General features: G+C 37.6%; 1 protein-coding gene across 1 annotated transcript in view; it reads left to right on the forward strand.

Annotated features, from left to right (window-relative positions):
• The window catches only part of herc2 (HECT and RLD domain containing E3 ubiquitin protein ligase 2), a 104,571-nt gene that overhangs the window by 16,279 nt on the left and 60,544 nt on the right, over positions 1-27,748 (forward strand). The window contains exons 6-28 of the mRNA XM_056460167.1: positions 4,683-4,824; positions 5,112-5,222; positions 5,579-5,750; positions 9,124-9,297; positions 10,432-10,620; positions 10,749-10,900; positions 14,162-14,319; positions 14,413-14,526; positions 14,604-14,855; positions 16,442-16,635; positions 16,708-16,908; positions 19,396-19,624; positions 19,825-19,949; positions 21,153-21,331; positions 21,874-22,058; positions 22,145-22,309; positions 22,963-23,148; positions 23,392-23,562; positions 23,654-23,757; positions 23,844-23,994; positions 24,881-25,095; positions 25,252-25,384; positions 26,545-26,672. Of these exons, the coding sequence (XP_056316142.1) occupies positions 4,683-4,824; positions 5,112-5,222; positions 5,579-5,750; positions 9,124-9,297; positions 10,432-10,620; positions 10,749-10,900; positions 14,162-14,319; positions 14,413-14,526; positions 14,604-14,855; positions 16,442-16,635; positions 16,708-16,908; positions 19,396-19,624; positions 19,825-19,949; positions 21,153-21,331; positions 21,874-22,058; positions 22,145-22,309; positions 22,963-23,148; positions 23,392-23,562; positions 23,654-23,757; positions 23,844-23,994; positions 24,881-25,095; positions 25,252-25,384; positions 26,545-26,672 (3,830 nt within the window). The remainder of the gene's footprint in view (positions 1-4,682; positions 4,825-5,111; positions 5,223-5,578; positions 5,751-9,123; positions 9,298-10,431; positions 10,621-10,748; positions 10,901-14,161; positions 14,320-14,412; positions 14,527-14,603; positions 14,856-16,441; positions 16,636-16,707; positions 16,909-19,395; positions 19,625-19,824; positions 19,950-21,152; positions 21,332-21,873; positions 22,059-22,144; positions 22,310-22,962; positions 23,149-23,391; positions 23,563-23,653; positions 23,758-23,843; positions 23,995-24,880; positions 25,096-25,251; positions 25,385-26,544; positions 26,673-27,748) is intronic.

Consider the following 27,748-nt stretch of genomic DNA (forward strand, 5'->3'; position numbering starts at 1 on the left):
CACTTCTATACAGCTTAAAGTGACATTTAAAGGCTTAACTAGGTTAATTAGGTTAACTAGGCAGGTTAGGGTAATTAGGCAAGTTATTGTATAATGATGGTTTGTTCTGTTGACAGTCAAAAAAAAATTAGCTTAAAGGGGCTAATCATTTTGACCTTAAAATGGTTCATAAAATTTAAACTGCTTTTATACTAGCCGAAATTAAACAAATAAGACTTTCTCCAGAAGAAAAAATATTATCAGACATACTGTGAAAATTTCCTTGCTGTGTTAAACATCATTTGGGAAATTTAAAAAAAAGAAAAAAAATTCAAAGGGGGGCTAATAATTCTGACTTCAACTGTAGCACTTTAAAATAATGAGAGATGGGAAACTTTAAAGGTCTATTTAAGTTCCAAACAGTTTATTTTTCTCTATTTTTCATATATATTTGTATTTCTTCAGTTTTACACTGATTTTATATAGTTATACTGTAAATATATGAATAGATTTTTTTGAATAGATAAGCTTTATATGTGTCTGAACTTGTTTCAGTAAAGCACAGTAAATAATATTACTGTTTAATGTTTGATAATAGAAATGTCAGCTAAGAAAAATACTCTAGCACACTGTATGTATTTGTTCATGTTTTTTTTTAAATGGATAAGTCTGAAGCACCGTTTCTAAACATGCATGTATTCACACTAGGTACAGTTGCCTTGAACCGTGCCAAAGCACGCTTGTGCCCCCTAATCTCTCCGATGACCTGCAGTCACACTGCATTTTACCTTCTGAGCCGGAGCAGGCTTACGTAATTGATGATTGGCGACTGTTCAGTTAACAGGAAGAGAAGTGCTTTCGTTCAGCATAATTGAGATTGCTTTAGTTATATTGTTTTGTATTATTTTAAGTCGTTTGATATGCAGTGACCCGCAGTCAAATATTTTGCCGAACAGATCCACAACTTTGATGCTCATGAATGTTCATTAAGTCATTGTGCTGCAGGTATTATGAGTATTACTGAAGGTGCAGCTAACATGCAGTGAGGGGTTTGTGTCTTTAATAAACTATGACAGTTCGCGTTCATTGAAAAGTAAGTTGATTAATAAATCCATATGAAAAGACCCTTAAAAGTGATGTTGCGTCTTCAGTTTTGTACTCGCACTACAAGCGTACCAAAGCCCAGCTGAAATGCGCTTTGGCACACCTCTTCCAACCAGGCCAGGGCTGGCCAACTGAACCATGCCTGGCCCCAATTTGGAGCACTCACACTTGTCAAATGAACCGGGAAACACACCCGGGCACAGTCCGGCAAGTCTAGTGTGAGTACACCCTCAGGTATCAATTCAATACTCAGCCAATACCCTAAGCTCAGGTATCGGATTCGGTATGGTGAAGGGGAAAAAAGTGTATTAGAACATCACTAGCTGTTTCTGACCTAATCAATAATAGTCACTTTTATTGAGTTTTTGTCAAATTTTTCTATAAAACCTACATTTAGAACAGTGAAGCAGATTGTTTTTGTTTTCAGCTGTTTGTTAGTCTCTGTCAGGTAGGAAAAGGAGATGGGGACGACGCAGTGGCACAGTAGGTAGTGCTGTCGCCTCACAGCAAGAAGGTCGCTGGTTTGAACCTCGGCTGGGTCAGTTGGCATTTCTGTGTGGAGTTTGCATGTTCTCCCTGCATTCGCGTGGGTTTCACCCGGGTTCTCCGGTTTCCCCCACAGTCCAAAGACATGTGGTACAGGTGAATTGGGTAGGCTAAATTGTCCGTAGTGTATAAGTGTGAATGAGTGTGTGTAATTATTTCCCAGAGATCGGTTGCACCTGGAAGGGCATCAGCTGCGTAAAAACGTGCTGGATAAGTTGGCGGTTCATTCCGCTGTTTGCGACCCCGGATTAATAAAAGGACTACGCCGAAAAGAAAATGAATGAATGAATGAAAATGAGATGGTTTACCCAAAAGTTCATATTTACTCACTATTTACTGACCCTCAAATATTTCTAAACTTTTAATCAAAAGAAAACACAAAAGATATTTTGAAGAACTTTAGAAATCAGTAACCATTGACTTCTATAGTAGGAAAATAGTCAATGGTTTCCAGTTTGCAATGTTCATCAAGATATCTTCTTTTGTGTTCAACAGAAAAATGAAACTCAAACTGGTTTGTTATAAATGAAGGGTGAGTAATTGATGATCGAAGGTTCAGTTTTGGGTGAACTGTCCCTTTAAGTGCAGATGTGAGCAAAAAAGTTCTCCTAGCAGCTGAAATCTCATGTCTGGGCTGAAGATTTCAACGTAGTTGTGATTGGTTTAGATGTTGAAAGCGGTGCAGCACAGTGTCCACAGGGAATGGGTGGATGCAGGCTCTGGCCCGGGAAATAAAGCCGCCCTGAAACCTGAGCCATATGCACATTCCATTGAATGGCTGAGAGCTGGATTTGAGCTGCATTGTGATCAGTCGTGAGGATAGGAGAGAAAAGAAGGGGATAGGAAAGGGAGGAGGCAGATGTGTGAGAGGAAGGGTGAATGTTTATCCTGTGATAAAGTTTATAGTGTCCAGGTTTTCCTGTTTTTGGTAGGAAATAGACATCAGAGGTGTGATAGCACTTAGAGGTGGGTTGTTGGTTTATTAGAAGGTCGGCTTTAAAGTATTTACACTCAGAAATTTTGAGTAAAACATTGATGTGTATTATATGTTTGTCTTTAGTTTTACTGTTTTGAGTAATGATTTTAAAGGTAATGCTATCTTTAGGATCGAGTCCATTTAAGTTCAAATTTAAAAGAAAGTAATCAATTGAAGATTTGTATGAGCCAAAAAGTAATGATAGTTATTAATTAGGATTTAAAAAGACACCCACTAACATTGAATTCAGTTTATTATAAGAACATTTTGTGTGCCAAAAAAGTGGAAACAGAACAAGTCATTCTATCCCAAATTGAAAGAATTAAAGATCATAGTGCTGCCCAAAAATTCTACTCATTATTTGAAATATTTACCACTCAAGAGTTTTTTATATTTAAAATATAATCGCATTGAGTATAAATACTTACTATTTCGTTAATTTTAAAAGGTAGAGCTCTTTAGTAATAGTAAAGTATCTAGCGTAATTTGTACATGAATATTTCTGTTATGCTGAATAAGAATGAAACATTTCACTAATATTTTTTTTCTTACAAGTTAGTAAAAACATTAAAGTAGACATTTTACTGTCATTTTGTTTATATTCTATGTTAATATGCTATGATTATAAATCTTATTTATGAATGTAATTCGAAATGGACACCAAACTTTAACCCATTTGAACTTACTTGGATATTTAATATCTTTTTAACTGTATAACATTGTCTAATTTTATTTTTATATTTTTATTTAGTTTATCATAGACAAGAAATGAATATTTAGTAATGGATGTACAGATGAAGGAAAAATTAGTTGCCTTCCTGCCAAATTCTTATTCTTTTTCAAATATTTCCCAAGTGGTCTTTAACAGAGCAAGAACATTTTCACAGTATTTCCTATTATATTTTTTCATCTGGAGAAAGTATTTTAGTTTGGCTGGAATAAAAACATTTTCAAAATAATTTTCAAGGTCAATATTATTAAACCCCTAAAGATTTTTTTTTTTTGTCTCGATTAGAACAAACCACTTTTGTTCAATGACTTGCCTAACTAATCTTACATGTGTAGTTAACCTAATTAAGCTAGACAAGTTGTTAAACAGCAGTAATGCACTAACCTCATAACAGGTACAGTACATACAGTTGAAGTCAGAAATATTAGCCCCACCATAATTATTAGCCCCTCCCCCTGTTTATTTTTCCCCCAATTCTCATATGAACTCCTTTCTAATAACTGATTTATTTTATCTTTGCCATGATGACAGTAAATAATATTTGACTAGATATTTTTCAAGACACTTCTATACACCTTAAAGTGACATTTAAAGGCTAAACTAGGTTAATTAGGTTAACTAGGCAGGTTGGAGTATAGGCAAGTTATATTATAACAATGGTTTGTTCTGTAGACTATCAAAAAATTGTAGCTTAATGGGGCAAATAATTTTGACCTCAAAATGGTTTTAAAAAAATTAACAACTGCTTTTATTCTAGCCAAAATAAAACAAATAAGACTTTCTCCAGAAGAAAAAATGTTATCAGACATACTGTGAAAATTTCCTTGCTCTGTTAAACATTATTTGGGAAAAATATCTAAATAAAAAAAAAAAATAATTCAATCGGGGGCTAATAATTCTGACTTCAACTGTATATGGTGGGAATACACCCCTAATAATTTGCCTTTATGTCTAAATCAAGAGTACACCCTCTACCCTTCCTTATTTATGTACAATTTCATATTTACAAAAAACAATTTCAGGAGTTGATCCACAAGACAAAACGTGGATGATGAATGGCTCTTGCTGTCATATGAATAATTGGAAAAAGAAGCAGAAACGTGTCTTTTAATTCTTTTAAATCCAAACTGTTTTTAACCTGATCTGCAGTCAAGTGCAGTGCTGAGGGTCATGTGTTAAAGAAACAAGCTCAAGACATGATGAAAGTGACCATCAGACAGTGCTTTGATTGGGAAGAATTTTAAAAATCTCTGCGTTTGACAGAGCAGACTGCCTGCTTGCTAAATCACAGCCTTTTTTAACATACACTCTGTAGTTTTATATTGACAATTGTTTGTGCCCTGTCAGGAGATGATGCAGACCTGTGCAGTGAGTTACTGCAGGAGTCTCTGGATGCTCTGCGGGCTCTTCCAGAAGCTACTCTGTTTGATGAGGGCACTGTATCTCCCGTTTGGCTGGAGGTGGTCGAGAGGGCTACCAAATTCCTAAGGTTTACTACTATTCTCAAAGCAGACATATTGATAGGATTTTGCATAAATTCACAAGGTTTAAAGAATTCTAAAATATTTTACTCATCAATATTTATTTATTGGATCACAAAATGCAGTGATAAAATATTTAATTAATGTTACAATTTAAAATAACTTTATTTTAATATATTTAAAAGATTTCTAGTTAAGAAGTTAATTCCTGTCATTGCATCACTTAGTTAGAGAAACACATTTTGATTGATTGCTGACATTTTTATGCTTATATTGCTATATTTTGTTTTTTTAGTGACATCCATGGAAGTGCCAGTGGAAAAGCGCCCAGTAACATTCCCTTGCAGGATCAGCACTTGGCCCTTGCCATCCTGCTGGAGCTCGCAGTGCAGCGAGGAACTCTCAGGTATTCAGCGTGCTCTTACATGAACATTCCAAGAAATATTGTCTGTGTCCAAAAGCCATTTTCACACTTAGTTTTTCATTTTAAACCTTGCGTGTACCATTTTTACATTTTTGTTATGAATTTATATATATATATATATATATATATATATATATATATATATATATATATATATATATATATTTATATTTATATATACTAAAAATATATATATTTATTTATTTATTTATTTATATATTTATTTATATATATTTATTTATTTTATTTTTATTTTTTTTATTTTTATTTTTTAAAATAATTTTTCTTCATTCATAAATCAAGTCTCTAAACTGCTTGTTTATGTTTTTGTACTGTAGTCAGCTGCTGTCAGCAGTTCTGCTGCTTCTGAAGCTCTGGGACAGTGGAACCAGAGAAATGGATAATGAGCGCTCCACCCAAGGCACCAGCGCCCCGTTACTGCCCCTCCTGCAGCGCTTCCAGAACATCCACAGCAGTAAGGAGGAGCCTGTTCCTGAAGAGGAGATTGAGGTGAGATCATCAAATTATAGTGATAACTTTACTGTCCTTCCAGGTTGCTTGTAACACATTTGGTTAAAGTTTAAGAATGAGGGTCTACAAAAAACTGACTATGTTGTAGCCTTGTGTCAGCTTTATCTGGTGGCACCTGGGCCATAACGTGCACACACCAAACGGATCTGGCTGAAACTAAAATATGTGTTTTGCACCGGCTTAAGAGGATGTACCTTTCCATACCTGCAAGTAGGGATAGGTATCATTAAGGTTTTATCGCTATTACTACTTTTATCGTTGCCACTTATCGGTTCGGTACTTTAACTGTCCTCTTATCAGTACTTATTGTACTGTTTTTTATGAAAGGAAAAAAAACTAATTAAACAGAATAAACACCACTTTGTTTTATTATTATGTTTTTAATTGAAAATAAAACGAAGTAAAACAAACAAAAATTATTTTTTCCTGTAAAAGAATGTACAATGGTTTGAAGGAAACTGACTCTGTTTTTAACCATTCTTCTGGATAAAAATCAACATGTCTGCCTTTTATGGCAGAAGTTGGGATCTTTCTTGGTTTATTGTGCTGCCTACAGTTGAAAATACCCTCTTTGAGTTGCAAAGTGCAGTTAAAAGAGATAATGTTTATGATTTTTAATTAACGCATTCACATAAATGAGTTAACGTTGTTTTGGGAGTTAACTGTGTTTTTATTACACTTTTGGAGTATCTTGCAACGTAAAAATAAGCAGTTTTTTATCATTTCTTAATGAGCATAGTTTATTATTAGGCTATTCTTAGGCTATATTTGTAAATACAACTGATGTAAAAGCATTTTTTATGTTTAAGATTTATTTAGACTACTGCAGAAATAAATACTGTTTTCATTGTGACCGAATATGTGTGTTTAATTAACTATATAATATACTAATTTAGGTGATTGACTGCTTGCATAAGGATGTGAATGTTACCGTTAATAGCTAGGCAGTCAAAAACTTTTCATTACTTTTCATTACAGTTTATGAACTTTTGTTTGATCGTTTCACTTAGCCAGATTGCTTGTGTTTCCGCTTATACAAGAAAACAACTTGTTGCGTTTGTTTCAGCGGACGTTGTTGCTGTCCACTTAGGAAATACAACCTGTTTGGTTCACTCTGCAAGCTTACGAGCTGTGTGTGTGCGAGCCTATCGTGAGCTTTGTGTGTGCGCTTAGCACGATCTTCCTCTGATTGCGCGCGTGCAGCTGAGAACTATGAAGGCTTTTATGTTTGACGTGCTCGCCGGAAACACGAGCATTTCTCATGTGAGATTGCCAACTGTGCAGACGAATATCGAATATCGCAAATTAGAAAAGGTTGGTCAGTTAATTATGCTACTCTAAGTAAAGTTTATTCAGCAATAATTCTCCAGTACCGATAGCAGAACTGTTAACATCAGAGCTTATCGATACTTCGGTCTTTTATAATGTAGCACCGAAACTGTTAAAGTACAGAGTTTCGGTACCCATCCCTACATGCAAGTGGTGGTAATCTGTATTGTCATTCAACAAAGAGGTACCGGAACTAGTGCTGCACACATACAAGCTGTAATCATAGAAGCATTTACGTAACATTTTCACAGTGCTTTCTTGATTCGCTCATGTACGCTTGTCTGTTAATCCATATCTTGCGCAAATATTTGAGAAATGTGACCACAGCGGGCTTCCTTGTGTTCCCTCTTGGCTTACGATATGCTTGGCTTTATCACTTCTGATTATGTCCTCCTGCTCTGATTCAAAGCTGAAGACAAGTCATCTTTATTTCTATAGCCCTTTTAAAATGTAGATTGTTTCAAAGCAGCTTAACATAGATTAGGAAATGAATGAAAGAAATCTTGAAATAATATTTAAGGTTGTGGAAAAATTTCAGCATTCTAGGTCTAAATTCTAGATTATGTGAAGCTCAGAATAAGTAGAAACAGACAGTCTAACATGAGCACTGATGCTGATAACAAACCTTTAGAGCATTTGGATTTCAAAGTTAGTAGGGGTTTAACGGAACACAAGCAGGGTGTCTGTGGGGTCTTAAAGTATTAAAAGTTGATAAATCAATGTGGAGTAATTTAAGGCCCTTAAAAAGTATTAAGAAGTCTTGAATGATATTTTGCAAGGTATTACATTTTATATCATTTTTGATTATACAATGTATGGTTGTATGATAAAGTTTGCCTAAATTAAATCTGCGAATATCAGGATGCTGTATGAGGGTCGACAAAAAAACGACTATGTTGTAGCCTTGTGTCAGCTTCATCTGGTGGCACCTGGGCCATAACATGCACACACCAAACGGATCTGGCTGAAACTAAAACATGTGTTTTGCACCTGCTTAAGAGGATGTACTTTTCCATACCTGCAAGTGGTGGAAATCTGTATTGTCATTCCACAAGCCCCTAAAATGTATTAATAGGCCTTAAATGCTATTTGCAAGGTGGTAAATTTTATATAATTTTTGATTATACAATGTATGCTTGTATGATAAAGTTTGCCTCAATTAAATCTGTGAATATCAGGTTGCAGTATAGTTTATGAAATCAATGAAATCCTACAAGATTTGACATCATGCTGCTTTGTTTATTGCCGCAACACCATTATTTCTGCCGTTCTATAGGCACCAACTTGCTGAATTTGCTAGACTTAATGTGTTTTTATTCAGTATATGAGTAAAGGTTAGTATTGAATTAATTTCTTACATTAATATTTAGTAAATTTACTGTAAGTTAAAATCTCGCTAGTGTTTCCGGTTGAAACCTAAAGTGGTTATAAGGTCTTAAAATGTATGGAAAGAGTCTTAATAAAGGTCTGAAAAGGTATTGAATTTCACTCTCTGATTCCTGTATATACTCTGACATAGGTCACGGTTCAGAACCTACCTCTGTTTTGGGGTCACTGTTCGATTATGGGTACGGTACAACAGGAAGTTCCAGTTCTTGCTTTTTATTTATTCTGATCAGGCAGAAGTATTTTACAGAACTGAAAAACTACTTGTGATGCAAAAGTACAAAATAAAGAAAAATAAAACTTTATAGTTAGACTGTGTATTATTCTGTTAGATCAGAAAATCAGTAATTGTACAAAGATTTAGTAAGCTTCTAAACCAAATCCTCTTTTAATGAAAATGCTATCAGTCCAAACCACAAACAGAGTACAAATACTGTTACACCCCTACTGATCAGTTGACTGACCAGCAAATCAGAGCGCTCTCACTGACTCTTGCGTCTCGCAGCATTGATGAGAGGCGACGTCTGGCACACAACGAACTAACCTGACAGATGCTCACCCACTGCCTGACATTGCTCAAGTGCTGACCGTTGACTTGGTGTGTCCTGGCTCTTACACTCACTTCTTGTGTTCACAGATCCTTTCGGCTCCTCTGAGCCCGAATGAGAGTTTTCTGCGCTACCTTACACTGCCTCAAGATAATGACCTGGCCATTGATCTGCGGCAGACAGCTGTAGTCATCATGGCACATTTGGACCGCCTGGCAGCCCCATGCAGCCCCCCGCAGTGCAGCTCACCTACTTCTAACAAGGTACTTCATGTAACACAAACAACCGTGTACTGACATTTTAATTGCTGTGTCATACAGGAAGTAACAGAGGCTCAGCAGCATCGTGTCATCTTAATACTATTACCTGGTTGCCTAGAGTCCCCTTTTAGTTGTTTGTGTTGAATCTGTTCTCTAGAGCACAGTGAACACTGATTTAAGTGTGGTGATGTCCCTGTGGTGTCAGTATGCTGGGATGTAATCCCTCTATGAGGAAAAACAAAATAATTTTAAGGCCCAATCCCAATTCTATTTTGAACCCCTTCCCCTTGCCCTTGAAACAGAGTATGAAGGGGAAGGGCTTTAAAATTTACTGTTAAGAAAAGGGACAACACTACACTCATCGCGATCTCTTGCTTCATTTGAAATCGACAATGGCGACTGCTGAAATTATTCCAGTTGTGGTATTTTTTGGTATTTATCTGGAGAAAATCACTGAAGGCAACAATATCATGTTATCATAAAGATCTAATGTGGCAATAAGAATTGAACTGTACTGTGCATTTAGACTGTGGCCATACTCATGTATGTAAAAACAAGAAAACAACATTAACATTATATCAGACACTGTAAAAAGGCTATTCCCAGCCACTAGACTTTTCTGACAGGGTATTCGATCAAGTGACTGAATGTTGAGGGACTGCTATAAGAGAGGTATTATTAGGGATTATAGTTAGCGAAATTTAGCGGTTTTTATTTTAGTGTTTTTTTTAATTTAATTTAATTAAATTTTTAATTTTTTTATTTTTTTTAAGCATGATGGTAAAACACGAACACCTATATAAAAACATTTGATTGCTTGTCGTAAAAATTCCTAAAATTGACAAAAAATACAAATTTGTGCATCTCTTTACTACCGTGTGCAGCCCTGCTACTGTTGTAGATGGTGTATTCTGGGAAAATTTCTTACCCCTTTGTTTCGAGTGTGCTCCTGAAAAACCTCTGTTTCAAGGGATATCTGGCCCTTTCCCTGAGCTCTATGCCTTCGCGTTAAAGAGAATTGGGGCACTCCTACCCCTTCACGTGAATGTGCAAAACGAGGGGTAGGGGTTATGGGAAGGACTAAGGGGTAGAATTGGAATTGGGTGTTCATAGAGTTCATTCTCTTTCCATTTCCAGGGCACACTGCAGGAGGTGATCGGTTGGGGTCTGCTTGGATGGAAGCCTTATGCTAATGTGAATGGACCAATTCAGTGCAAGGCACTGTCAAATCTGGGTGTCACGCAGATTGTCTGCTCGGAGAAGGGTTTCCTTATCCTGACCATCACTGGTGCTGTCTACACACAAAACTACAAAAGCACTTCACTAGTGAGTCTCCCATCTTATTAGATTCTTTCTGTTTTTTTTTTTTTCATGTCCCGTTACAAACTAAACTAAGTGTTTGCGTATTACTGTTGCGTTTTTTCTAAATCAATAAACCTGTTATTTTCCTTCAGGCACCTATGCTAGTCCACGCACTGACGTCCAGGAAAATAATGAAGCTTGCAGCTCATCCTGATGGGCAGCATTATTTGGCTCTTTCAGTCAACGGGGAGGTTTTCTCCTGGGGTTGTGGAGATGGAGGCAGGCTGGGACATGGAGACACTACGTAAGAGCACACCGATGTCAGAGAGTTTCTGCAGATCTAAAGATCTTTTACTTACATTTAAATTCAAAGTCTTCAATTCAGCGTTTGATGTGAAGATGATGTGAAGTGGATTCAAATAAGTATCATAATTGGGAGACAAATTATTATGAGGCGAGGGGTCAGCAGGTTTATTATCATTTTAAGAATAGGTTACGGAATTGGGGTAGGTGGCAGCCTATGAAAAAATGACATGCAGACTACTTGATAAGTTTATCAGACAAGATGGGGAAAATATTTGCCATTTTTGAAGGGGTTGAAAAGGATCATTGTAGTGAGATGCATTGTAAAAGCGTTTTTTTTTTTGTGAGTTTTTTGTTTTGTTTTGTTTTTGAAAATATTTATTTGTGTTTGTTGGATTTATGATAGCAACACGCAATAATTGTAACTGATGCTCATACCTGTCATCATTGGGATGTGAAAAAAAAAAAAAGAAATTCCCCAATTTGATAAATCCATTCATCATTTGAAACGGTCAGTGATATGTTTATTATTGTTATTATTATTTACAAAGAATGGAATAAATAGCATACATTAAAAAAGGCTGCAAATGAATTAAACCATTTAACCTATTAAAATTAATAGCAATTATAAAGAAATTGAGTCATGTTATCAATTCTCATTAACCTTTTCTTCACTGTTATAATATAAACACTCTGATTAAAGCAGAGCAGTGAATGAATCTATCATTTAGATTTTTTAGTTTAATCACATTAAATAACAGAGCTAGATGTCACTTTAAAAATGCACCGATCTATAATGAAAGCATTCGATTGCTTTCCTAACTTTTTAATGCTCATTTAATTTGTTGTGTTTAAAAGAAAACCCACCAAGATCGACATGTTTAGACATTATTATTATTATTATTATTATTATTATTATGTCAGTTCAAACACGCACCCAAAACCCAGAGTTTCCATTTTTGTACCGTTTCAAATCGCACGTACAGAATCCGTTTGGAAAACATCGTCTATTTATCACTATGGAGTGTGTCTGACAGTCATGCACCGCTACATGAACTGACTATTTTGAGGATTGCATAGGAGGGGTAATTGTTCCTGTAATGAAAAGGAAGTGAATCCTGCAGTTTTTATGTTAATTTTAAAGTGTTTTCATGCCTAAATAAAATGAAAGCACTGAACAGATTCACATTTAAGAGCAAGGGGCCCCCCCTGGTGGTTCGGTAGTATGAGTCGCGTATAGGGAGGATCGGCACTTTAAAGAGCCCCTATTATGGGTTTTTGAAAATGCCCTTCCATGTAGTGTGTAACACAGCTCTAAGTGAAGTGAAATATCCAGCTAAGGCTTAAATCTGTAAGTGTACAGTGTTTAAAACTATTGATTCATCTATAAAAGAGTCGACTCATAGTGCTTCAAACGAGTCGTCTTGATAACGAGTCATTAGGTGTTTCGCGATGACGCAGCCACGAAACACAAGCCTCGCCAGTAGTTACGCGCGCAAACCAGGGAGATTTGAAACCTGCGGCCCCGCCCACTAACACAGAAAAAACACTAGACACACACACACAGACGCCGCCGGTCGAATGAAGTCACGCTGTGCTCAGATGGATAATATTGACAGTCTCTACCCAAAGATGAGTTGTTAACCTGGTACAGTACACGCGGTTACTCTTTATATTCTCTTATCACATGTAAGCCACGTTAAAAACGCGACGCGTGCCGCTTTGTTTACGGATTTTACGTTAAAGGCTTTTGTGAGCTCGCGTTCCACTGCCGTTTGTCGTTGCTATGGCGATCGATCGTAAGCTAGGAGACAGGAGACTTGTGTCACTTTCCCTAGTTCTTCTGAGGAGCGTTGTGTGTGTGTGTGTGTGTGTGTGTGTGTGTGTGTGAGAGAGAGAGAGAGGGAGAGAGAGACTGGCGTCGCTTTCCCTAGTTCTTCTGAGGAGCGTTGTGTGTGTGTGAGAGAGAGAGAGACTCGCGTCGCTTTCCCTAGTTTTTCTGAGGAGCGTTGTGTGTGTGTGTGAGAGAGAGAGAGAGAGAGAGACTCGCGTCGCTTTCCCTAGTTTTTCTGAGGAGCGTTGTGTGTGTGTGTGTGAGAGAGAGAGAGAGAGAGAGAGACTCGCGTCGCTTTCCCTAGTTCTTCTGAGGAGCGTTGTGTGTGTGTGTGAGAGAGAGAGAGGGAGAGGGAGAGAGAGAGACTCGCGTCGATCTCCCCAGTTCTTCTGAGGAGGGTTGTGTGTGTGTGTGAAAAAAGCCTTACACTATGAAGCGCGTGTGCACTGTGACTACTTTTATATTGTTGATTACCAGCTGGGCATTTCACTCTGTCTCGCGCTGAAGCCTGTCACTGTCGACCAATCGCAGCAGGCTGTCATCGGTCCAATCAGTGCAGATTAGCTTCGCGCTGAGGAGGGGGTTGGGAACAAATGAATCGCTGAACGATTCATATGGGAGTCGTTGGGATAATTAGGTAAAAATAAATGCAGGTTATAAGACCATCAAAGTGTTTTATGACCTTGCATGCATATTAGACTGTTGTTGGAGACCCTTACAACCTAAATATGACCCTATTTCATGTATAATATGGGCTCTTTAATGTTTATTGTCACCCTTCATAGACAGATTGAAAATATGGGAAAATGCCTTTACAGGATGATAGTGGGATAGAATTGTGCTGATGTTGTTGTGGTGGCGTGAGGGGAAGGTAAAATGTTTCAAAATAACTACAAAAAATAAATAGATTCCTGAATCCTCTCTTTATTGTTTTACCATACAAATATCTAGACATACTTTATTATACATTAACTTAAAATGCAGAAGTTAATTTTTGTTTAAGAAGTTGTACATGTTTTTATCATACACTTGCTTTATATCATCAGTTTTTTTGATCTATAAGTTCTTACCAAATTCTTATCTTATTTCAATTCCCTTGTAAATGTAACACAAATTTGCATTGGGAATGACAAAAAAGGTTAAGCATTACATTTGATTTATGATCAAAAGTTACAGTAAAATCACACACTTATATAAGATTGGAGATCAGTATTAGTTAAACTTTGCTTGTATATAAAATTGCTGATTAATATTTTTGTGGCGACCACTATACATTTCCCCTGAATGTATTCCCAGAAAACAGCATGGGAACAGCATCTTCAAAATCAAGACTTATGCAGAACCAGTTATATAAAGCGTAAAATATATATTTAATTCTTCCAACAAATTATCCAAGATAAATATTGTATATTTCTTGTGCATTCACAGGTATTTAGAGGAGCCCACTATGATTTCAGTATTCTCAGGGAGGCCGGTAGGAAAGCAGGTTGTGCATATTGCCTGTGGCAGCACATACAGCGCAGCCATCACAGCAGATGGAGAGCTCCACACATGGGGCAGAGGAAACTACGGCAGACTGGGTCATGGTAAATACAGTACAATCCTGTTTATACCATGACATGTGGTATTTCACTTTGGGACAAAGTGAAATGACGCAAATGTGTTTATTGATCCTCAAGGCTCCAGTGAAGACCAGACCACTCCCATGCTGGTAACTGCACTGAAGGGGCTGAAGGTGATCGATGTGGCGTGTGGAAGCGGAGATGCTCAGACGCTTGCTGTGACTGAGAATGGTGTGATATCTGACATCTTACTGCTTTTATTGTAATGATTGAATGATGCGATCAGTTTTCTCTTGATTGCTCTACAGGTCAGGTATGGTCATGGGGTGATGGAGATTATGGGAAACTGGGCCGAGGGGGCAGTGATGGATGCAAAACGCCAAAACTGGTGGAGAAGCTCCAGGATCTGGATATTGTGAAGGTGTGCTGTGGGAGCCAGTTCTCCGTAGCGCTCACTAAAGATGGACAGGTTTACACCTGGGGCAAAGGAGACAATCAAAGACTCGGACACGGCACTGATGAACATGTCCGCTATCCAAAACTACTTGACAGTCTGCAAGGTTCAGTGTTTTTCTTTTGTTTTTAACTATTGGGTTTTTTACTGAAGGCAAACCAAGTATGACAATTTCTTGACACTTTGCAGATCTTATTGAGAACTGTATTGTTTGTTAACCTAGAACTTTTCTCAGTCTATATCTTATCAGTATCAGATAGTTGAAATCAGGTCTTTCCCTGCATTTAATATTATATATACAGTTGAATTATACAGGTAAAATTATTAGCCCTCCTATGAAATTATTGTTTTTAAGTTAATTTCCAAGTGCTTTTTCAAGGGGTTTTATTAACACCTTTTTAAAACAATAATGTGTTAATTTGTAGTTTAATTGTTTAATAATTTGTTGTTTTAATAAGTAGTTGCTTCTGTCTTTGCCAAGATGAGAGTATACTAGTGTTAAAGTGCCATTTAAAAGGTTAATTAGGTAAGTCATTGCGCAACAGTGTTTTTTTAAGGCAATGAATTTTTTCTTTAAAGAGCTTAATAATAGAAAATGCCTTTATTCCAGTCAAACTTCCATGAATAACTCTGAAGTAAAATTATTATAGATAAACCCAGCATTTGTGTTTCATAAAACTAAATGTTTGCTTGAGGAATGATGTGTGATTATTGTAGAAATGCATGTGATTTTTATATTGAAGGAATTCAAAAATATTTATAAAACATTAACCCAGCATTGGGTCAAATATGGACAAACCCAATATTTAAGTTTAAAAAATGTGATTTAAGTTGAATTGAAAAAATTGAACACAACGGTTGGGTTTGTACATCTTTAACCCATACATCATTAAAAACAATGATGTCGCTACATTCAGCTCATGAAACATATGCATGCTAAAAAGTAATGGATAGTTGCACACCGGCATTGGGTCAAAAATGGACAAACCTTTTTTTTTTTTTTTTTTTTTTAATTTAAATGACATCTTTTTACCCAATGTTTGGTTGAAACAACCCAGCATTTGTGTTTCATAAAACTACTTTTCTGCTTTAGAAATGATATGTGATTATTGTGGAAATGCAAGGAATTCAAAAACATTCATAAAACATTAACCCAGTAATGGGTTAAATATGGACAAACCCAACACTTAAGTTAAAAAAACGTGATTTAAGTTGAATTGAAAAAATGAATACAGCGGTTGGGTTTGTACACCCATACATTGGGTTAAAACAACCCAGCGTTTTCTTTTATTAAAATCAATGATGTTGCTACATTCAGCTCATAAAACACACACACATGCTAAAGAATACTGGATAGTTGCACCCCACATTGGGTCAAATATAGACAAACCCTTTGCATTTGCATGTGCATTTGGGGTAGAAAAACAAGCTTATAGCAGGTGATTGTTATGCAATGACAGAATATGTGACTTCATTGTGTTTCATAAAATTGTCTTGCTTCAACATCAATATTTGAAAACTCATTAGTTTCCTGGGATGGCTTATAATTTTGAATTCTATGGAAGTTACAGATGTAATGATATGTTGACCCTAATCAGCACATGCATTTTTAAAATATGGTACCTTTGGCTTGAGTTTGCATCTGCATTTAATGTGACGTTTGCTCTTACCGTTCAATCTTTATTAATTTAGGCAAGAGGGTGGTGGATGTAGCGGTTGGCTCCACACACTGCCTGGCCCTCACAGAAGAAGGAGAGGTGCACAGCTGGGGCAGTAATGACAAACTACAGCACTTTGACACACTCTTTTCCAATAAGAAGCAGCCCAAAGCCTTGCCAGGCCTCAACTCCAAACACATAGTAGGCATCTCCTGCGGTCCTGGCCAGGTAGGTCCCTTCTTTCACCAAGATGTGATTCGTTGCATATTGCATTCTACCTATCTTTATCTTTTGTCTCAGAGTTTTTCATGGTCATCCTGCTCTGAGTGGTCTGTGGGTCTCAGAGTACCCTTCGTGGTAGACGTGTGCACTATGACTTTCGACCAGCTGGACCTGCTTCTGCGCCAGGTCAGTGAGGGCATGGATGGCAGCTCTGATTGGCCACCACCACAGGAGAAAGAATGCATGGTCGTGGCAGCTCTCAACCTGCTCAGACTACAGGTCAGTGTGTGTGTGTGTGTGTGTGTGTGCGTGCGTGCGCGCGTGCGTGTGTTTTTCTCCTCACCCATTTACAATAGATTAATAATAGAGTAATACGGACGAGCCCCCACGTGTAAACCACCGGTCCTACTGTACCCAACCCAGTGTGAGCTGGGATTGAACCGGTGATTCTTTGCATGGGAGTCGGTTTCTCCAACAAGGAGGCTAAAGACCATGGCCTCTAGCGTCTGTCGATAGAGCACCTTTTGAGGTCAGAGGAGTGAGGTTTACCTGCATAGCACTTATTTAGCTGGCCTCCATTACACTCACCCCTCTAAACCTCACTTCCATCCCTGACGAGCCCCCATGTGTAACCCACCGGTCCTACTGCACCTAACCCGCGCTAAGCTGGGATAGAATCTGCGATTCTTTGTATGTAGTCGGTTGTTTTAAACAGGAGGCTAAAGACCATGGTCTCTAGCATCTGTCGCTAGAGCACCTTTAAAAGTCAGAGGAGTGAAGTTTACCTGCATAGAACTTTGCTAGGTGGCGTCCTTTACATTCACCTTTCCAAACCTCACTCCCATCCCGGATGAGCCCCCATGTGCGATCCACCGGTCCTACTGTACCCAACCTGCGCTGAGCTGGAATCAAACCAGCAATTCTTTGCATGGAGTCAGTTGCTCTAACAAGGAGGCTAAAGACCATGGCCTCTAGCATCTGTCGCCAGAGCCCCTTTAGAGGTCAGAGGAGTGAGGTTTACCTACATAGCACTTCGCTAACTGGCCTTCGTTACACTCACCCCTCCAAACCTCACTCCCATCCCGGAAGAGCCACCATGTGTAACCCACCGGTCCCACTGTACCCAACCTGCACTGAGCTAGGAACGAACTGGCAATTCACAGTATTGAAGTTAGTTGCTCCCACAAGGAGGCTAGGGCCATGGCCTCTAGCTTTGTTGCTAGAGCACCTTTAGAGGTTTGAGGAGTGAGGTTTACCTCTATAGTACTTCGCTAGTTGGCCTCTGTTATACATATTTATATGAGGTCGCCACAGCAGAATGAACCACCAGCTATTCCACCATAAGTTTTACGGAGTGGTTGCTCTTCCAGCCGCAACCCAGTACTGAGAAATACCCATACAGTCTTGCATTTTCACACACATTCATACACTATGGCCAGTTTAGTTTACATTTGCTGTACTTTTATGATCAATTATTACTAATACTTAATAATTACTAATGATTGTAGCAATTACCTGAGTTTGATACTTTTATTACAGAATAATAAAATGTAAGTTCAAAACAAAGATTTTAATTGAAAAATAAATCTTTATTTTGACTCTTGAGCAATTTATGTAAAATACTGAAGCAAACCAACCAAGCTTCTTGAGCACAACAGAGAACATTATAATACTTACTGAAGTATAATGTGATAACGAAGAGTGGAGTAATGATTCGGCTTTAGATCACAGAAATAAATAAGATTTTAAAGTGCGCATGAATTAAAAGCTGTGACCATTTTCAAATTTTTTTTGTATTGTGATGCAGTTCCTAGAAAAACGGAATATTAAATGAGAAAACAGTGGGCGTGGCTTATTTTGTGGTTTATTTCTGTGAGCTGATTGGTTGTAGTAAAGTAGGCATGTCTTTCAGAAAGTGCTGGAAAAGGGTTTCGGTAGAGTTGCAACTTAAGACACCTCTTCACCAATTCTGTTTGTTGTCAAAACTGACCACTGGAGGGGCGTGGTTAAGTATGTTAGCCACACCCAATACCTCAAAGTCACCTAATCTGAGTCTGCGTCCGAAATCACATACTTCCATACTATAGAGTACGCTAAAAACAGTATGCGAGCCGAGTAGTATTCATAGAATTCGAAAATCAGTATGCGAGAAATAACCAGATGACCTACTACTTCCGGCGAGATTCTCAAGTGTGCATCCGATGCATGCTGCTCTATCCCACGATGCATCGTGAGAGAATTCATGAATGGGAGTGAAGCGACGCAACTCACAGGGGTAGGTCACGTGATGATAACAAAATGGCAGATGTAGTACGTCCAAATTCCATTTATACTGCTTGCATTCATACTGTATATGAGTAGTATATTTAAATTTAAATGCAGAACCTACTGAGTAGTAGGCAGTTTCGGATGCAGCATGAGTATTTAATTAAAAAAACAGCAAGTGCATTTTCAGATTTTAATTTTAGATTACAAGTTCAAAACTATCAATGTAAGGTAACAAAATCATTTGGTTAGTTTTAATTTGTACTTTAAACCATAATTAATAAGAAAATAGTTTTTTTAAACTAATAATATTTAACATGTTTGCTTTTTTTTTACTGTTTTTATCAAACAAACGCAGTCTTGTTGAGCAGTGTAGTTTAAATTACACAATCATACCTCTTGACGAGTTTTGTAGGTTTATTGCTTCAAAAATATCAGTTTGATTGGTGGGGAATGTCATGGCACATTGCTTTAAAATGAGGATTTTTGTTTTGTGCCCAGCTTCATGCAGCCATCAGTAATCAGGTGGATCCTGAGGAGCTGGGTCTGGGCCTGGGCAGTGTGCTGCTTAATAACCTCAAGCAGACGGTGGTGACTCTGGCCAGCAACGCGGGGGTGCTAAACACTGTGCAGGCTGCCGCCCAAACCGTGCTCCAGAGTGGCTGGTCAGTGCTACTGCCCACTGCAGAGGAACGAGCAAGAGCCCTGTCCTCACTGCTGCCCAATGCAGGTCAGTGCATGAAATCTGTGCTTGGAAAAACAGCTTGAATTAATACTTAATACTATTGGCATCTGCTTTCCTTTATTTTTATTCTGTGTTCCATTTATATCAGTATTTGTGGATAAGTGTCATCTTGGCACCATTGTATAAGCTGAGGTTAAAAAAAAAAGCAGAGTGTTGTTGGTCAAAAGCGTTTCTGTGTTTTTTAGCATCTGCTAATGAGATGAGTGTAAGTCCTGGCCGTCGCTTCATGATCGACCTCTTGGTTAGTAGTCTGATGGCAGATGGAGGGTTGGAGTCTGCTTTGAATGCTGCCATCACGGCCGAGATCCAGGTCAGCATGTTTTATTTAATAGTCATTTCATCATTTATTCACCCTTCATGCCTTATATCTGCAACATCCAACAGAACCCTGCCAAAAAACAGACAGGAGGAAACAGATTCATGACCCCTCAGGGGAAAGTGTCAGAAATCATTTAAATTTTACATAATGGTCTAATCTGTTATCCAAAACATGACTATACACACAAGGTTGTTGTTTGGTGTTTTTTTTTTTTTCTTCAGTTTTTTGTTTTGTGAAGTGTTTTATGCTGTGTTTGTATGGATTGTTTTTGTCTTTCTGTTTCTTCATTTAGTTTTATTTCTAGTGCATTTAGTTTTTTGTTGTGGTTTAGATTGTTTTTGACTTATCACTTTTTTTCTTTATTTGAAATTTTTTGAGTATTTTTTAAGGTTGTTTTGTTTAGATTGTTTTTGTCTTGTTTGTTTTTCACTTTTTTCTTCAGTTTTGTTTTGTGTATTTTGTTTTTCAAGGGTTGTTTTGTTGTGGTTTGGATTGTTTTTGTCTTGTTTATCACTTTTTTTCTTCATTTATTATTATTTTTGTAGAGTATTTTGTTTTTTTAGGTTGTTTTGTTGTGGTTTAGATTGTTTTTGTCTTGTTTGTTTATCACTTGTTTTCTTCATTTATATTTTTGTGTATTTTTTTTAAAGGTTTTGTTATGGTTTGGATTGTTTTTGTCTTTTTTAACACTTTTTTTCTTCATTTATTATTATTTTTGTAGAGTATTTTGTTTTGTCTTGTTTGTTTATCACTTGTTTTCTTCATTTATTTTTTTGTGTATTTTTTTAAAGGTTGTTTTGTTGTGGTTTGGATTGTTTTTCTCTTGTTTAACACTTTTTTTTTTCTTCTATTTTGTATTTTTTTGAGTATTTTGTTTTTTAAAGGTTGTTTTGTTGTGGTTTGGATTGTTTTTGTCACTTATTATTTCAGTTTTGTTTCTGTTGTATTATTGTTCTGGAAAGATCTGTTCTCCAAGCCGTGTCTATCTACACTATTTTGTTTTTTTTTTAGTGTTGTGTTTTTTTGTTTGCCTTTATTTGAATAGCTTTGTGGGTTGTTTTGTTTTCATTTTGTGTTTTACTTTTATGCTTTGGTTTTATGATTCGCTTCATGTTTTTTGTTTTCGTTGGTGTTGGCTTTTGTTCTTTGCTTTGACTCTCCAGTTAACTGCTTTCTCTGGTTTTCTTCTATTAGGATATTGAGGCAAAGAAAGAGGCTCAGAAGGAGAAGGAGATCGATGAGCAGGAAGCCAGCGCCTCTTCTCTGCATCGCTGTCGCACCACACTGGACAAAGACCTGATCAACACCGGCATCTATGAGTCTGCCAACAAACAGAGCCTCCCATTGGTCCAGCTTGTCCAACAGCTGCTCAGGTACTGCAGATACTCAGTTTTTAGATTCTTAAAGCCCTGACACACCAGGCTGATGTCGGCTAAAAAGTTGAAAGCTAAGACGCAGTAAAGATTATAGTCGAACTACTGTGTATGTTCCTTTGTCTATATTCATCATTCAAAAAGGAAATTGAATCTAAAACTGCACATATGCAAACTGTAAACCAAGAAGTTCTTGAGTGAAGAAAGTCAGGTCAATATGAATATAATCAATGACGTCAATGACATAAAATCGATGATATATTGCAGCAGCCTTCTGTCTTTGCCATCTTGAATTCTCTTTCATCACTTTTGCCTTTATTTTCATGCACTAACTCATTCACCACTGTCAGTCTTAGACAATTCAACTAGCTCAGATGTTATTGAATGCATAACAAAAGCTAAGCTGACCAGCGCTTAACAATATCCCAAGTTTGGTGAAGACTTGACTTGGTGTCTCGGGGTTTTTTTTCAGAGCTTACTTATTTTTCTAACTAACTGAATTTGCCTGTAGTAACATGTTTTTGTGTGTCTTCGTTATGAAGGAACATTGCTTCACAGACCATAGCTCGGCTTAAGGATGTGGCCCGACGCATCTTAAATTGTCAAGACACTGAGCAGGTCAGCAAGGAGCGCTCAGCTTCTCTGGACCTCCTGCTGCGCTTTCAGAGGCTTTTGGTCTGCAAGTTGTATGTCGGAGTCAATGGCACTGTGGGTGTGGGAGGGTACAGTAAGTAAAATAACTTATTTTGGGGAATTTATTATGGAAACTATACCATTTGAACATCTAATGAGAAGTGTCTCTCATTGTCACAGCTTTGAGTCACTCAGAGATTCTGGGAGTTGGCTCTCTTTTGAAGAAGTACATGGCTTTGCTTTGCACACACATCGGTGATATCCTTCCTGTGGCCACCAGCATTGCCCTCAACAGCCATCGTCACTTTGCAGAGGTGGCTCGTGTCCTTGAGGGAGACCTTACAGGTAAAATGCAAGGCGATGTCATTAATGTCCATCTGTTACCTTACTTTATTTGAGACAAATATGAATTCTATGAAAATCCACATTTTAAACAAACATTTCTCTTTTTTTTTTATTCTTTTTTTTAAATAGGCCCATTTTACAACTTCCCTAGAGTTAAACAGTTGAGTTTTAACTTTTTTTTTTAATCCATTCAGCCGATCTCTGGGTCTGACGGGAGCACTTTCAGCTTAGCTTAGCATAAATAATTGAATTGGATTAGACCATTAGCATCTTGCTCAAGAAAACTATTGAAAGACTTTTTCGTTTAAATTTTAATTTTTTAAAATAAATTAATGAAATGGTTTTTTTTAAATTAATTTTTATTTATTTATTTATTTATTTTTTTGAGCAAGAAAGATGCTATTGGTTTAATCAAATGTAATTATTTATGCTAAGCTAAGCTAAAAGTGCTCCCGCAACTTCTAGGCTAAGCTAAAAGTTCTGAAAATTACAAAAATTGTAAAAACTCAACCGTTGAAATCTATGGGACTTGTAAAATTAGCCTATTTACAAATAATGATTCTTTAAATTACTTCTTTTTTTTCCCATGATCAATGTTTCTTAAAAATAATAGGTGATGCATTTGCAGACTATCTGTTTTTTTCATCTTCCAGGTGTTCTGCTACCAGAGCTCATTGTCTCCATCGTGCTGCTGCTGACCCATGATGCTGGACTAATGCAAGAGACTGGATCCATTCCTCTGCTCGCTGCTCTTCTAGAGCACCTGGACCGTTTTAACTATCTCGCCCCTGGTACAGAGAGAGATGATAATGAGGATCTTGCCTGGCCTGGACTCATGGGTATGCGAGAAATCTATTTATTTATATATATAAATAATTATAAACTAATAAACTAATTATATACTAATAAAGTATATTAGGGATGTGACGAGATCTTGTATGACTAGATCTCGCGAGATTAAATCGGGATGAGATTTCTCATCTAGGTGAAAGTTGTCTTGCGAGTTGTGATGTTATGATGAAACTCGTGTGATATTTCTGTAAGGGATGGATACAGTAGCTGTGACCTCTCTTTCTTTGCAGGTTTCTTTTTCAATGGGCCGAGCTCAAAGAACAATGAGGAAGTGTCACTCATCCGCAAAGCTGACCTGGAGAATCACAACAAAGATGGTGGCTTCTGGACTGTAATTGATGGGAAGGTCTATGACATTAAGGACTTTCAAGCTCAGACTCTAACTGGGAACAGCATTCTTGGTATGCCTGCAAGTTTTAAAATGCCTATCACTTACATTTTGTTTCAGAAAAATAATATTAAAAATGCCATTGTCATGTTTTCCCCCCACAGCCCAGTTTGCAGGAGAAGACCCTGTGGTGGCATTAGAAGCTGCCCTTCAATTTGAGGATACCAGAGAGTCCATGCAAGCTTTCTGTGTGGGACAGTACATGGAGGTCTGTTTAACTTTTGTATTCAACCTGCTTTTATCGAAAAGTGTTTTCAGTGTTTTCATTCTCCTCTTGGTTCTCTCTTTCTTCAGCCCAACCAGGAAATGGTGACAACGCCTGACCTGAGCAGCCTGTCCTCTCCTCTTATAGATGCTGAGAGGAACCTTGGTCTGCTTCTGGGGCTACATGCCTCATATCTGGCTATGAGTACCCCTCTCTCCCGCATAGAGTTAGAATGTGCCAGTAAGTCTAGTCATTTAGTTCAGAGGTCAACAAGCTGCATTCATGCCATAACTTAATTAACATGGAGATGACAGCATGCGACATTCTACTCTGTGTACTGTTTATGTGCTCGGTCTTTGAATGCATAGCATGTCAATTAACTGTGGTGGTCAATCGGTACAGCCATCAGGTGGTTTAAATCATAGCTCTAAGAAAATTAGATGAAGAAAAAGTCAAATGTATTTGAATGAATTGACAAATTTCTCAAACGACACATGAGGGCTGAACTCAGTTCACTTTTACAGCATATTGAAGCGAAGCTTATGAGTCAAATTGATCATCTTGGATGTTTATAATTATAAACAATAACTACATTTACATGGACATCAGTAATCTAATTATTCAGCTTAAAGAACCCCTATTTTGCATTATAAAAGGTCATATTTTGGTTTTGGGAATCTCCAACAACAGATATACATGCAGGATCAATAACACTTTCATTGTCTTATATGTGTCTATTTTTACCTAATTATCTCAACGATTCCCATATGATTTGTTTAGCGATTTTGTTTGTTTTCAAACCCCTCTTTTGCGTGAGGCTAATCTGCCGTGATTGGCAGTCTGTTGTGATTGGTCAACTGGGTTCAGAGCAAGACAGAGAGAAATTGCCACCACGGCTATGAGAAAGCACAGAGTATATGTGAGAGCCCAATGCAGGAATGCACTAAAGCGGTACAGTTAAATGCCAGCATATTACTCTACTCTTAACCCTAACCCCAAGTAATAACAATGACACGCATTCAGTATTAAGTAATCAAAATTTAAAGTCATTGTTTAGTGTACTGTAATGTAGGATAATGACCTGTCTCACACATATAAAAAAGTCACTTGCTCTTATACCTTTCAGAATGGCTCCAGTCATCTATTTTCTTTGGTGGACTTCAGACCAGTCAGATCCACTATAATTATAATGAGGAGAAGGATGAGGACCACTGTAGCTCTCCAGGGACCACCACACCTGACAAAGCCAAACTGTACTGCCGCAGAATCACCCTGAGTGATCACGCCCAGCCCTTTTTGCAGGCCATCGCTGACAACACCACCCAGGACCACACTGTGAAGGTTAAATAATTTATTTTGCTCCTCATTTAATATTATGTATTATACAGCTCTTTCTCTTCGTAAATCCAAATATTTAGTTGTTAATCAGAGTCAATTCAAGATAACGTGGCATGTTCTGATTATTAATGACTGAATTGTTATTTTTATTTGCTACAGGACTTTTTATGCCAAATCGAGAGGTGCTGTAAACAGTATCATCTCATCACTCCCATCACTTTTCCACCAGAACATCCTGTGGAGGAAGTGGGCCGCCTGCTGCTCTGCTGCCTTCTTAAGCATCAGGACCTTGGTAGGCTAGAAATCGTTTGTTGTTTGAATGGCAGAGGCTAAAATCTATGTATAGTTTCTTTATTTTTACTCTTTGAACTAAAAACAGCGCTGTGCATATAACACCTCGATTCATTATTCTTTTTGCTGTCTATTATTATATATTATACACTCACCGGCCACTTTATTAGGTACACCTGTTCAACTACTCGTTAATGCAAATTTCTAATCAGCCAATCACATGACAGCAACTCAATCCATTTAGGCATGTAGACATGGTCAAGATGATCTGCTGCAGTTCAAACCGAGCATCAGAATGGAGAAGAAAGGTAATTTAAGTGATGTCGAACGTGGCATGGTTGTTGGTGCCAGATGGCCTGGTCTGAGTATTTCAGAAACATACTGGGATTTTCACACACAACCATCTCTAGGGTTTACAGAGAATGGTCTAAAAAAGAGCAACTATCCAGTAAGGTGCAGTTCTGTGAGCGCAAATGAAGAATGGCCAGACTGGTTCGAGCTGATAGAAAGGCAACTGTAACTCAAATAACCACTCGTTTACAACCGAGGTAAGCAGAAGAGCATCTCTGAACGCGCAACACATCGAACATTGAGGCAGATGGGCTACAGCAGCAGAAATCCATACCGGGTACCACTCTTGTCAGCTAAGAACAGGAAACTAAGGCTACAATATGCACAGGGACACCAAATTTGAACAATAGAAGATTGGAAAAACATTGCCTGGTCTGATGAGTCTCAATTGTTGCTGCGACATTCGGATGGTAGGGTCAGAATTTAGCAATGAGTTCACTGTACTCAAGTGGCCTCCACAGTCACATGTTCTCAATCCAATAGAGCACCTTTGGGATGTGGTGGAATGGAAGATTCGCATCATGACAAATCTGCAGCAACTGTGTGATGCTATCATGTCAGTATGGATCAAAATCTCAGGAATATTTGCAGTACCTTGTTGAATCTATGCCACGAAGGATTAAGGCAGTTCTGAAAGCAAAAGGGACAAGGTACTAGTAAGGTGTACCTAATAAAGTGGCCGGTGAGTGTATATTATATTATATTGTTTTTTTTAGGTCATGTTGCTGGTTTATTTTTAACGGTCTATTTCTACAATTATTTAATTAAACTATTTTGTTAATTGAAAGAGTTATTTGTGTTCCTGGGCAGGTCATGTCGCTCTCTCCCTGGTTGATCAATGTGCCTTGGGTGTGGACCAGGGGAAACAGAGGTCCCTACCGAAATCTGTGATTGATGTGTGTCGAATGGTGTATCAGGCCAAGTGTTCGTTGATAAAAGTGAGCATTTGAATAAGATTATTCATGAATGATTATTTTATTGTAGTGTTCAATTATTTTAGTTGTAACCTTTGGGATTCAATTTTAAATGACACGTTACATTTTGCGAAAATACAAATAAATGAAAATTGTGTGATCATATCTTCTGTTGGACACAAAAGAAAAGTTTGTTTAATGTTGGTGACCTATAACCATTGACTTCCATAGTGTATATTTTGCTTGAACATACTTCAAAATATATCATTTTGTGTTTAACAGAAAAAATAATTCATAAAGGTGGGCAACCAATTGAGGCTGTGTAAAAATCTTTAAATACACAAGTAAACTGGGTTTGAGTGAAGCATATAATGGGGCGACGCAGTAGCACAGTAGGTAGTGCCACTGCGTCATCCCATTATATGCTTCACTCAAACCCAGTTTGAGTGCCTCTCACAGCAAGAAGGTCGCTGGTTCAAGCCTCGGCTGGGTCAGTTGGCGTTTCACAAGTTTGCATGTTCTCCCTGCGTTCGCGTGGGTTTCCTCCGGTGTCCGGTTTCAAAGACATGTGGTACAGGTGAATTGGGTAGGCTAAATTGACCGTAGTGTACAGTATGTGTGTGAATGAGTGTGTATGGATGTTTCCCAGAGATGGGTTGCAGCTGGAAGGGCATCCGCTGCGTAAAACATGCTGGATAAGTTGGCGGTTCATTCCACTGTGGCGACCCCGGATTAGTAAAGGGACTAAGCCGAAAAAAAAAATGAATGAATGAATGAATGAAGCATATAATGTCTCTCTGGTTGTTTGCATCATGATAATTGATGATGATGATTTGTATAGACCATTTTGAGGGATGTAAACGAAAACAATGGTCCCAATGTAATTCCTGTTTTACATTTTTAATTTCTATAGCTTCCGAGAATCCAAAAAGAGCCACATATTGATAAACAATGTTATGATAGCTGTTTTTACATTAAGTTAAGATTGAAGTGCTTTTTGTTACAGTTATGAAATAGTTTGATAACAAGCAGGAAATGTTCATGGGTCAATGACGTGACCACATTAAAATGGTCTTTAGCTTACAACATATAATTTTCAT

Source organism: Danio aesculapii, chromosome 6 (genome assembly GCF_903798145.1).
Source record: "Danio aesculapii chromosome 6, fDanAes4.1, whole genome shotgun sequence".
Classification (NCBI taxonomy): Eukaryota; Metazoa; Chordata; class Actinopteri; order Cypriniformes; family Danionidae; genus Danio; species Danio aesculapii.